This window comes from Oncorhynchus mykiss, chromosome 23, assembly GCF_013265735.2.
Source record: "Oncorhynchus mykiss isolate Arlee chromosome 23, USDA_OmykA_1.1, whole genome shotgun sequence".
NCBI classification, from domain to species: Eukaryota; Metazoa; Chordata; class Actinopteri; order Salmoniformes; family Salmonidae; genus Oncorhynchus; species Oncorhynchus mykiss.
In genome coordinates, this window is record NC_048587.1 from 57,363,921 (window position 1) to 57,376,733 (window position 12,813).

The window sequence follows — 12,813 nt, forward strand, 5'->3', positions numbered from 1 at the left end:
ATTATAAGCCTTGACAGCTGGCACGTTTTGATGGAACAGACCATGGTCATCTGCTTAAAAACAACCATATTAATATTTCAGCATTGTTTTTAATGAATCAAGTTCTTCAATTAATCACCACCGCTAGCGAAATACTTATCAATTATGCAAAGAGGAAAGATGAATTATCAAATTCAGCCCATGGGTAAAAGGGAGCCTCATGCTTAAGAAGTCACCATTGTGGGTGGAATGCTGATATTGCTCACTAGTCTAGGTCAGAGTACAGCTTTTTGCTATATTTATTTATAACCAGCAGCACTCAGTCCAGGTTAGGTGAGCTGATCCATTTTCAGCAGGCAAACAAATAGATATGTAACGAGTAGAGCTGATATGATACATTATTCTATATGTCAGAGACGCGTCATGTTTATTCTACATAACAGATTTCTATCTGAACATTCCACAATGCTGTGGCTAGTTGAAGGTGCAGCAGAAGCCCCTTTTACCCAGGACCCTACCGAGGACACAGAATAACCTCTCGGTGACTCAGGCATGTAGCCACTTAAATATTGTGTGCCGTCTTTCCACATACATCACACATAGGGTCTGTCCAAAACGGCACCCTATACTGTATAGTGCACTACTGGTCAAACGTTCTTCACTAAATAGGGAGCCATTTGGAACACATCCCATGCTTATGCCTCACCTCCATGTTAGTCTTTGCTGGACACGCTGCTGTTCTCTTGGGTAGTAGAGACTTTCTTCGAAGTTGGTAAGGACTGTTCTGAGCTCCTGGACCGGATTCTTCTGCAACCATATCTGCAGGGACGTCCTCATCTGGAGAGGAAGAGAGGATAGTCAAAACAACACTATCTGCAGGGACGTCCTCATCTGGAGAGGAAGAGAGGATAGTCAAAACAACCCTATCTGCAGGGACGTCCTCATCTGGAGAGGAAGAGAGGATGGTCAAAACAACCCTATCTGCAGGGACGTCCTCATCTGGAGAGGAAGAGAGGATAGTCAAAACAACCCTATCTGCAGGGACGTCCTCATCTGGAGAGGAAGAGAGGATAGTCAAAACAACCCTATCTGCAGGGACGTCCTCATCTGGAGAGGAAGAGAGGATAGTCAAAACAACCCTATCTGCAGGGACGTCCTCATCTCATCTGGAGAGGAAGAGAGGATAGTCAAAACAACCCTATCGGCAGGGACATCCTCATCTGGAGAGGAAGAGAGGACAGCCAAAACAACCATATCTCAGTTTTCGATATTGCGACCAAAACATTGCTTTTGCAACCGTTTGACTTGGCAGTGCAACACACATTTTAAAAAATACAAAGGCAGGGGAATGCCCGTGTGCGTGTAGGGCATATGTCTACCGCTGTGTAGCCGTTAGCGATGTCAATGACAGCCTAACGTCTTCGGGTAGATGGAAATGCAACTAAAAGTTAACTACAAAGTAGCCTCTGCCTACCTGGCAGGTATTTGTATCAATCCAGTGGCCATTTGTTTTGAAGTGTGATACAGACATAGGTGGTAAATTGAATAACAATCACCTACTCCTATCTATACAGAAGTAAATAAAATCATTCAAAATAGGCTGACACCAGAAAGCATGCTTTGGCCACAGATGATCATTAGCTTCTTTTAAAAGAAAAAGCTATAAATGGGTTTTTTTCATCGCATAGCATGCAGTCGGAAGGACACACAATTTGGGTAGCACGCACGGCAAATACCAAAGATGATTGTTGAGTTGCGACCATCAATGAAAAGTAGAGACCCAGCCAGGCATTTCGCAATATGACATCATAGTTTGGAAAGCAAATGGCTATTACTGTAAAGAGAAGACAATGAAAAGACTAATCTGTATTTTATAGTTAGCAAAATTCTCTACTTAATTGATTGAACAGCATAAGTTCCCGCTAACGCAACTCTGGACCTCGAAGCCAATTCCATTGCATTTTTTCATTGCTCCCCTCTAATCAGGCACCAATTTAAGCCTGGAAAATCAGGTGTGTGCAAATCATTTTCAGGTAGAAAAGAAAACCAGCAGGCTCCAGACCTCGTAGGGTAAATTGAGTACCCTTGATATAGCCCATCTTATTGGCTCATATCCCCAGTGAGTGCGCATATTCACTATCATTGTTGGGTCAGTGGCACTTGAAAGTTTGCTTTTGGACCATCATTTCCTCCTCCAGGTTAGATGGATGTCACCTGGCTCACCTTCTCGTAGGCCTATTCTATGGATCAGACAACATTGTTTTTATTGATCTGTTTATCAGTGTCAGCAGAGTAGTCTACCCTGTAAAAAAGACCCTGCTACTGTCTCCAGTAAAATAAAGTAATAGAATTGCATGAAATGTGTTCATAAAAGGCCAAGAAGCGTATCTTATATAGCCTATAGGAGGAATGGGCAACTCCAGTCTTCGGGGGCCGGAGTGGTGCCACTTTTCTCCCCCATCCCTAGCAAACACAGCTGACTAAACTAATTGCTATCTAAACTGAAGACCACTATTACTTGGTCATTAGAGTCAGGTGTGTTAGCTGGAGCAAAAATGTGACACCAATCAGGCCACCGAGGACTGGAGTTGCCCATCCCAGGCCTATAGCCTAGCCTTACTCTATGCCACAATGCACTCAGCCATGCAGTCTTTTTTGCAAACAGTGATTGGGTTATTGTATTAGTCTAAATTATGAAGATCCGGAATAGTAGGCCATCTTATATAAGTCTGCAAATGCAATGATGCATGGAATGCTTTATCATAAAAGGTAAATTTTTATGGTGAAAATTGGCTACAGAAACACAGCTACCCAAACAGTCTGGCACCACCTCAATTAAAGAGTAACTACACACCAGTGGAGGCTCCTCAGAGGAGAAAGGGGAGGACCATCTTCCTCAGTGAATTACATAAAAATAAAATACTTTAACCTCTCTAGGGTACGTGGGACGGTAGCGTCCCACCTCGTCAACTGCCAGTGAAACTGCAGGGCACCAAATTCAAAACAACAGAAATCCCATAATTAAAATTCCCGAAACATACATGTATTTTACACCATTTTAAATCCAGCCACAGTGTCCGATTTCAAAAAGGCTTTACGACGAAAGCAAACCAAACGATTATGTTAGGTGAGTGCCTATTCACAGAGTATTACAGCCATTTTTCCAACCAAAGAGAGGAGTCACAAAAAGCAGAAATATAGATGAAATTAATCACTAACCTGCGATGATCTTCATCAGATGACACTCATAGGACTTCATGTTACACAATACATGTATGTTTTGTTCAGTAAAGTTCATATTTATATCCAAAATTTACATTGGCGCATTGTGGTCAGAAATGCATTGTCTCAAACAAACATCCGGTTTAAGTGCAGAGAGCCATGTAAAATGACAGAAATACTCATCATAAACATTGATAAACTATACAAGTGTTTTCATGGAAATATAGATAAACTTCTCCTTAATGCAACCACTGTGTCAGATTTCAAAAAGGCATTACGGCGAAAGCACACTGTGATTATGTTAGCTAGCCACAGAAACGCATACAGCCATTTTCCAACCAAGGAGTGGCACAAAAGTCAGAAATAGCATTAAAATTAATCACATACCTTTGATGATCTTCTACTGGTGGCACTCCCAGGTCTCCATGTTAGACAATAAATGTTTGTTTTGTTCGATAATGTCCCTCTTTATGAGCAAAAATCTCCTTTTTGTTTGCGCGTTTTGTCCAGTAATCCGAATGCAGAAGTTTTAAAAAAGTACAATAAAAGTTAGTAGAAACATGCCAAAAGATGTTTAAAATCAATCCTTCGGTTGTTTTTGTCATAAATAATCAATAATATTTCAACCAGACAAAAGCTTCGTAAATGGGAAAGGAGAAACAAGAAAGGCCTTTCAAAATAATAGTACTTCCTGGTCGGAATTTCCTCGGGTTTTCACCAGCCATATCAGTTCTGTTATACAGAACATCACAGACATTATTTTAACAGTTTTGGAAACTTGAGTGTCTATCAAAATCTACTAATTATATGCATATCCTATATTCTGGGACTGAGTAGCAGACAGTTTAATTTGGGCATGCTTTTCATTGAAAATTCCAAATGCTGCCCCCTACCCTAGTGAAGTTAACATTTGTTTTAAAGTTATCCTTATTAGATAAAACTATACTAAGGATAGTCACGTCATCAAATAATTTATTAAAAAGACACACTGTTTTGCAATGAAGGTCTATAGTAATCTCACCAGCACTCTGTGGGGTAGCACCATGGTGTAGCCGGAGGACAGGTACCTTCTCTCCTCCTCTGGGTACACTGACTTCAATACAAAACCTAAGAGGTTCTCACCCCCTTCCATAGACAAACAGTAATTATGACAACTTCCAGAGGACGTCCTCCAACCTATCAGAGCTCTTGCAGCACGAACTGACATTGTCCACCTAATCAAAGGAACAGATAATGAATCTAGTAAAGAAAGCAGAAGCTACAGCTAGCACTGCAGTGTATAAAATGTGGTGAGCAATTGACTCAGAGAAAGACAATAGTTGAACAGATCTGAACAAATTCATTTCTTCCAAAATTAAGGGAAAGAGCTATATGTGGTTGTATTATTATAATATTATTTTTTTACTTTCACTTTGCTAGCAAATGCAGCTACCTAGATTAGGATACTCAAACACCCGGCTCAAACCGAGTGGGATGCTATGTTAGCTAGCTGACTATCCAACACTGGACTTCTTCCAAGTCAGTTGGTTTTATTCATTTATTGCCACCGGGGCCAGCCAGTGTAACTGCTAAACTGCTTGCTGATTATACACTGTAGTGCATGATTGTAGCGGGTTTACTAACACGTTAGTCCTAGTAGTTCTAGTTGACTGACGTGACAACGATATGTTATATATTCTGTATGTAGAGGTTAACAGTTATGTTATATATGTTGTGTGTAGCTGTTAACGGTCTTGATACAATATGAAGGTTTGGGTTGGAAAAGTTTTTTCGCCTTGCCACAGGCAACTGATGTGTTGTGCACTGAGGTCCACAAGCGATGGGAAAAGGTGAGGAGAGCGAGTTGATGAATGCGAGAAGGAATTGTATACACACAATGAGCAGAGTGATTTGTGCTGTTTTTATGTGGCTGATTTGAAAGTGAACTTTGCGTGTGCTCAGGGATGTATTCATTCCGCCGAGTCGGTTGGAAAATGTTTCTTAACCGGAAGCACACAGAATGAAACATGAATGATAAACATACCTGAATTTGTCCAATAGAAACTGTTGGACTAACAATCACACCTTAGATCAGCTAGATGCAAGCAAGATTGTGCAAAGCAGGTATTGAATGTGTCACTGTCACCTTGATTACTAAAATTTCTTGACCATGGCACCCTGTAAAGTTTCATTCATAGGCTAGATTGTAGCAACCTAAAGATGGGTACAGGGAATATGAATGACAGTCAACCAATACGCTGTGATAGAAATAAGGTCATCCTCATGAAGTATTTTTATCATCGTCCCTCATCTAAAAACGCCACTGACTGCCACACACACTAAAAAAAGCCATAACAATGACATGATGATAGTAAACCATTCATAGTCAATTCAATACAACATTTTTCCTGTGACAATGTGTGAAGTAACCTTGTTTATAAAAGAGAACAGGTAAATAAGAGGACAAGGCTAGAATAAAAATTGAGGCTAGAGTCCTGAGAACTCTGCATAGGCTATGACTAGTAGAAATGCCAGACTATGGCTGCAATGCAGCGAGCCACATTTCCTTTGCACAGCTCCAAAATCTTTAACAGAGAGTTCAATAAGTCGGCCTGCTTCTCAGATCTCTATGACTGACAGCAGAGTATTTGGCCACATTCCATTCCTCTGCAGTCAAGCTAGGAGTCCCTGCTGTGGATCCATACATGAAGCAGTGAGTAATTTGACTTCCCTGCGCCTGATGGCACTTGACTTCCCATTCACAGCTTCATTAAATAGTACCCGCAAAACACCAGTCTCAACGTCAACAGTGAAGAGGCGACTCTGGGATGCTGGCCTTCTAGGCAGAATTCCTCTGTCCAGTGTCTGTGTTATTTTGCCCATCTTAATCTTTTCTTTTCTTTTCATTGGCCAGTCTGAGATATGGCTTTTTCTTTGCAACTCTGCCTAGAAGGCCAGCATCCCAGAGTCACCTCTTCACTTCAAAAGGGTTTTCTAACAATCAATTAGCCTTTTAAAATGATAAACATGGATTAGCTATCACAACGTTCAATTGGAACACTGGAGTGATGGTTGTTGATAATGGGCATCTGTACGCCTATGTAGATATTCCATTATTATTATTATTTTTTTTTTAACTGTACATTCAAAAATACAAAATATGCATGTGCAAATATCTGAATAAAATGGATGTTTTACCATCTGGCTTCATTCACACAGACCAGTGATCACAATGCTAGCAGCCTACCTATTTATGCTACCTAACAAAAGTAACCAATAGAAAATATCACTTGCATGGTTTATTACTTGCAATGGTGACTTTCATGAATCTGTCTGGGTGAAACCATTGGCTACCATGAACCCCCCCTTCGATTTCTCATAGGACATGCACTGCCAACTGAACGTGACCCAGTCTATTGAGAATCAACAGTTGTGCTGAACAGAGCAGGTGATAGAACCCAGGGGACCAGGATAGCATGACCAGAGACACATAGATGGTGATGTGTGCTGATCATAGAATTACTAGAAGGGGGGAAAAAAAAGCCTTCTCACAACTTGGAAAGATTTATAGTAAGTGGAAAGAAGCATTGTTCTTGTTTGGAACAATCTGTTGACTGCATTTGACCTAATGGAACAGCATGGAAACTTCTCGTGAATATAACAGTGAGGAAGAACCACTGCTCGAGTGACAGGGGGCGGGGCTTGGTGTTCTGGGAAGCAAACTACACAAATTACACATGGCTGAGAGGCCTTTCAGAATATTGCATGCCACAGACTAAATATACTTAGATCAGTTACAAAGATCTCCCTAGAGGGTAGCGTTCAACAAAACCATCCTCTATCCTATCATGTATTTGCAAGCATTTGCAAGCAGCAGCTTCATGACCAGGGCATAAAATTGTCGGGTAGGATTTAGGTATTGACGGGTAAGAATGTCTACTTCACCAGCCACGTTGGCATTCGCATTTGTGAATAGTCAAGTATGGGCATATGTGCGAGTTGCGATTTCTAGCAGAAAAACGCTAAAGTAGCTGTTTTCAAAGTATTTCTGCTGTTTTGTTTCATAGCTGCTTATAGCACAAATAAATACATATCCCACATTCCACCTTGCGCAGCAACAGCTTTGCACAACAGCAAAGCTATTAACATACTGAGTGAAACGTTGATAGATTCATTTTTGGAGGCGCTGGCACAGACAAACATTGGTCTAATTTACTTAAGTCAGCAAAGTGTCATTGTTATGGCTGTTTTTTGTGCATGTTTCTTGGCTATTTACATTGTTTTGTTTATTGTTAGTTTGAATGTGCTGCTTCCACTGATGGCGAAGAGAAGCTGTCAACTACTAAGTCACATTCTCACACACCTCGTGGCCACATTACCACGGTAACCTCCCGCCCTTAAAGGAGCTGCTGAACATTTTTTTCTCATCTGATATTTGGGTTAAAATAACAAATGAAATTGAGCAATACGCCACAGTACTTCTTACTAATACATTTCTTGTTCTGGAAACAATGCAAAGAATGGTCATCAGTTTATGTAATTATGGGGGGGGGGGGGGGGGGGTATTTTGGCTGGTTAACAATCTGAGTGGCTGATAGATTTTTTCATCTGCCTGCCACCATGGTTGAATACAACAAAAAGTTAATTTAGGCCCTGTTCATGACTATTGAACTCTGAGAAGGGATCAGATTCCAGGCTTGACGAACAGGAGCAGGCCGATCAGCAATAAAGAGTTGAGTTGTTTGGGGGCGTAGGCTAATGGCAACGGGAAAAAAATCAAGAACAGCAATGATTCCAGACCAGTCCTTCCCACTACTAAACTTCTAATCCGTGACCTTCACTAGGTCCAAAGACCATTACATCATCAAAACCACATCATAGTTTCAGAGGCAGCAGGTCAGAATTTCACCGGAAAAAGCCACGTCTTTGGCCTGGAAGACATGGTACAAACAATTCACAACATGACAATGATAATAGCCTGAACGGTCAGTTGTACAAACAAGATATGGCAAATCAGCTGGCTTAGTGAACTAGGCTACCCCTCAGGGCATCAGGGTCAGAACGTCTATGTATGTGTCACACAGACAGACCCTGTGAAACCTTCCCTGTCAGTTTGTTTCAAGCCTAACCATAGACACACAAAGGCTACATCACATGATAGGCCTATCAAGAGGCATATAGATAGATATATATGGCTCTGGGCCAATATACACTGTGGCAAGTTTATTAGGTACACCCGTTCAAGAAAATGGTTTGCTCCTACAGACAGTCACGAGGCTGTAGTTTGCTACATAAAGCAGGCAGACAGGAATTGAGGCATTCAGTTACTGTGTAGATTGAAAGTAAGAATGGGCAAAACGAGTGACGACTGAGCGTGGTATTATCCTCGGTGCCAGGCACCAGTAACTCAGAAACGGCCTCCTGGGCTTTCCACGCATGACAGTGTCTAGGCTTTACCGAGAATGGTGCGACAAACAAACAAACATCCAGTCAGCAGCGCGGTAGGGCAAAACAGCTTGTTGATGAGAGATATCAAAGGAGAATGGCAAGGATCATGCAAGCTAACAGGTGGGCCTCAAACAGGCGAATAACGGCGTGCAGAACGGCATCTCGGAGCACAACTCATTAGTCCTCGTCATGGATGAGCTATTACAGCCGACAACCACCCTGGCTCCACTCCAATCAGATAAAAACAAGAAGCAGCAGCTCCAGTGGGCACGCGATCACACCACTGGACAATTGAGTGGAAAAACAGCACCTGGTCCGACTTAGCGTAAGTAGCATGAGGCCATAGTCCCATCCTACCTGGTGTCAAAGGTGTAATGGTGTGGGGCAAGTTTCTGGCAGATGTTAGGTCCCTTGATACCATTGGAGCAATGTTTCCATGCCCCAGAGAATTCAGGCTGTTCTGTAGACAAAGGAAGCCCCCGACCCATTACTAGAGGGGTGTACCTGAAACTGAGCATGCACACATACACACACATACACATACATATATATATATATATATATGAGACAGTCTGCTGTTTCCTGAGGGAATGAATCCTATGACAAAAGTTGGGAGAGATACAACAGATTAAAGTTCAGCCTTCTAGCAATGTTGCACAGAGCCTTCTAGTGTCTATCATAGTGCAAAGCGTATAGGCGTATGCACAGCAGTGTTCTACAGGGTCGCGTTAACGCACAATTCTTTGTTTTCTCAAAGAAGAAAGATAAACTGCTTAAGAACTAAAATGCTTATTATTGTAATTTCTAGTCGGCATCAGAATAATTGTGCTTCAGTTGCACTTCTTCACTTGGATGAGAATTCACGAACTGGCATTCTATCAGCATTGTGTAGCATACTTTTGTCTGGTAAAATGCAAGATTAACTTAAATAAAAACATTAGGAAATGTAGCTGGCTACATTCTATGATTAACATTAGAAATATGATGGCCATGCATCATTTGCAAAAAAATACCTTGCTTTTTCATTGTACGCTCATTTACTTGTGTGGCTGCTAGTCAAATAATGTTGCACTTCTGTTGTCATCTGATGAAAATTAAGTTATTTTCTGCCAAATGTGTTGCACTAATACATTTTCTGTTGAGGAAAGCTATAGTTGCACGCAGGGCCTAAAATTGACACCCGCCACCTGCGGGTAGATTTTGGCATTCGCAGATAAGATGTCTATTTCACCAGCTCTTTGGCGGGTGGTCAGGATGCCACAGAGTGAGCACTTCACTTGTATTCGTTAATAAAAATAGTCACGTATATTGGAGCATTTATTTTACAAAGTATTTCTGCCATTTTGTTTCATAGCTGGTAAATGAATCGTGCAAAGTCAAAGAACTATGAATCCTATCCCACTTCGAGCTGCAACACTGCCTGGTTCGGGCCTGTGCACAAGTGAAGAGCGTAGTTAAAGATTTGTTTTTAGAAGCGCTCTGCACAGGCATAAAAGTTGGTCTAATTTACATAGTTTTGTTCATGAGCTAGGTTGTTTTTCAACGTTTGAGTTTCAACTGCTAGGAAAGAGAAGACAACGCAGCTATTAGACAATCTCACAGGCACAAGACTTGAGTTGCATTACCATGGTAACCTATCCCTACAGTGAAGCATGACAGTGGCAGCATCATGCTGTGGGGATGTGTTTCAGCAGCAGGGACTGGGAGACTAGTCAGGATCGAGGGAAAGATTAACAGAGCAAAGTTCAGAGATCCTTGGTCAAACCCTGCTCCAGAGCGCTCAGGAACTCCTACTGGGACAAAGGTTCACCTTCCAACAGGACGACCCTAAGCACCCAGTCAAGACAACGCAGGAGTGGCTTGGGGACAGGTCTCTGAATGCCCTCGAGTGGCCAAGCCAGACCCTAAACTTGAACCCCATCGAACATCTCTGGAGAGGCCTGACAATAGCTGTGCAGCGACGCTCCCCATCCAAACTGAGAGCTTGAGAGGATATGCAGAGAAGAACGGGAGAAACTCCCCAAATACGGGTGTTCCGAGCTTGTGGCATCATACCCACGAAGACTCAAGGCTGTAATCACTGCCAAAGGTGCTTCAACAAAGTACTGAGTAAAGGGTCTGAATACTGATGAAAATGCACTGTATATGGATGACATAAAGCCAGGCACATTTAACAGTTAGGCTATTGATTTATAGACCTAATCAAGTTGGGGTTTGCTCGATCCTCAATTTTCTTATACAACTAGGCTAAGCCCTAGTCGCACAGGACTAGTAATACTAGAGAATGTTGGTTATGTAATTATTACCCCATAATTCCGTTATTCCAGAGGATGACTCGGACGTGATTAGTTTTTTCCCAAACTGCCCCCTGTAATTCCTTCTTTTTTTGTCAATTGAGCCAAGGCGATAACTGGGCTACATTGATCATTAGAGCTTGGTTCCCAAGTTTCTAAACCGTACCAAACCATCTTTGGATAGTGTCAACAAAATATTTGAACTGAGGAAGTATAATCATAATCACCCTAACCAGCAGCATACCAGCCGGCATACCACCGCTGGCTTACTTCTGAAGCTAAGCAGGGTTGTTCCTGGATGGGAGACCAGATGCTGCTGGAAGTGGTGTTGGAGGGCCAGTAGGAGGCACTCTTTCCTCTGGTCTAAGAAAAACATATTCCAATGCCCCAGGGCAGTGATTGGGGACACTGCCCTGTGTAGGGTGCCGTCTTTCGGATGGGACCTTAAACGGGTGTCCTGACTCTCTGAGGTCATTAAAGATCCCATGGCACTTATCGTAAGAGTAGGGGTGTTAACCCCGGTGTCCTGGCTAAATTCCCAATCTGGCCCTCAAACCATTACGGTCACCTAATAATCCCCAGTTTACAATTGGCTCATTCATCCCTCTCCTCTCCCCTGTAACTATTCCCCAGGTCGTTGCTGCAAATGAGAACATGTTCTCAGTCACCTTACCTGGTAAAATAACAGATTGATTAAAAAAGAATCATTAGGATATTTTAGACATCCGCAGTAGACGTCCTAAATGCCCCCCAGCCTTCAGATGTGAGCTAAACAGTGCACTTGCACTTAAAATTAGTTTTAAGGCTGTGGATGCGAAAGTGAACTTTCCATTTCAAAATATTTAGGCAGTTGTATACTGCTTTGTGATATATTTACAGCAAGGGTTACATTAAATATGCACAATATTTTTTACTGATCCATTTGCCAATATTCAATTAATACACACAAAACATATGAACAAAAGCATTCACTGTGAAAGTTGATACATGTAGGCCTTCATATTTAGGCTATGTATCCAATCAGTTCGTTTTCTTGCTCAAACCACGAGCAACACCTGTCAAACTCAGACATTTATCTCAAAATACAGGGATGTTGATTCGCATGGGACTGGTATTATCAGAGGACCTTGGAGTTTGCCAAGAACCATTTGATTATTCTGGCTGGATTTGTAACTCTTCTGCAAAGTACATATGATTGATATGGCAGATTCGGACGGGACAAAAATTACGGTTGTGGTGTCTTGTGCCAATAAAACTAATCCCGTCAGAATAGGGCTTAAGGCAAATACTTTTTCCTCGTCTCTGCTGCTGCTGCCTCCGCTGCAATAAAATACAGTACTGTGCAGCCGTCTTCATCGACCTTGCCAAGGCTTTCGACTCTGTCAATCACCATATTCTTATCGGCAGACTCAGTAGCCTCGGTTTTTCTGATGACTGCCTTGCCTGGTTCACTAACTACTTTGCAGACAGAGTACAGTGTGCCAAATCGGAGGGCATGATGCCCGGTCCTCTGGCAGTCTCTATGGGGGTGCCACAGGGTTCAAATCTCAGGCTGACTCTTTTCTCTGTATATATCAATGATGCAGCTCTTGCTGCGGGCGATTCCCTGATCCACCTCTACGCAGACGACACCATTCTGTATACTTCCGGCCCGTCCTTGGACACTGTGCCATCTAACCTCCAAACGAGCTTCAATGCCATACAACACTCCTTCCGTGGCCTCCAACCGCTCTTAAACGCTAGTAAAACCAAATACATGCCTTTCAACCGTTCGCTGCCTGCATCCGCACGCCCGACCTAGCATCACCACCCTGGATGGTTTCGACCTAGAATATGTGGGCATCTATAAGTACCTAGGTGTCTGGCTAGACTGTAAACTCTCCTTCCAGAC

At 42.3% G+C, this 12,813-nt stretch overlaps 1 protein-coding gene across 4 annotated transcripts in view; it reads right to left on the reverse strand.

Moving 5' to 3' along the window:
- The window catches only part of LOC110503010 (F-box only protein 11), a 42,125-nt gene that overhangs the window by 24,394 nt on the left and 4,918 nt on the right, over positions 1–12,813 (reverse strand). For 3 of the 4 annotated variants that reach the window (XR_005039276.1, XM_036960873.1, XM_036960872.1), the window contains exon 2: positions 686–816. Coding sequence is in view for 3 of the 4 variants with exons in the window: in XM_036960873.1 (XP_036816768.1) it covers positions 686–816 (131 nt within the window). In the remaining variant the exon portion in view is untranslated. Of the gene's footprint in view, positions 1–685; positions 817–1,706; positions 1,918–12,813 lie in introns of those variants that run through there. The other variant, XM_036960874.1, reaches the window with a different exon arrangement.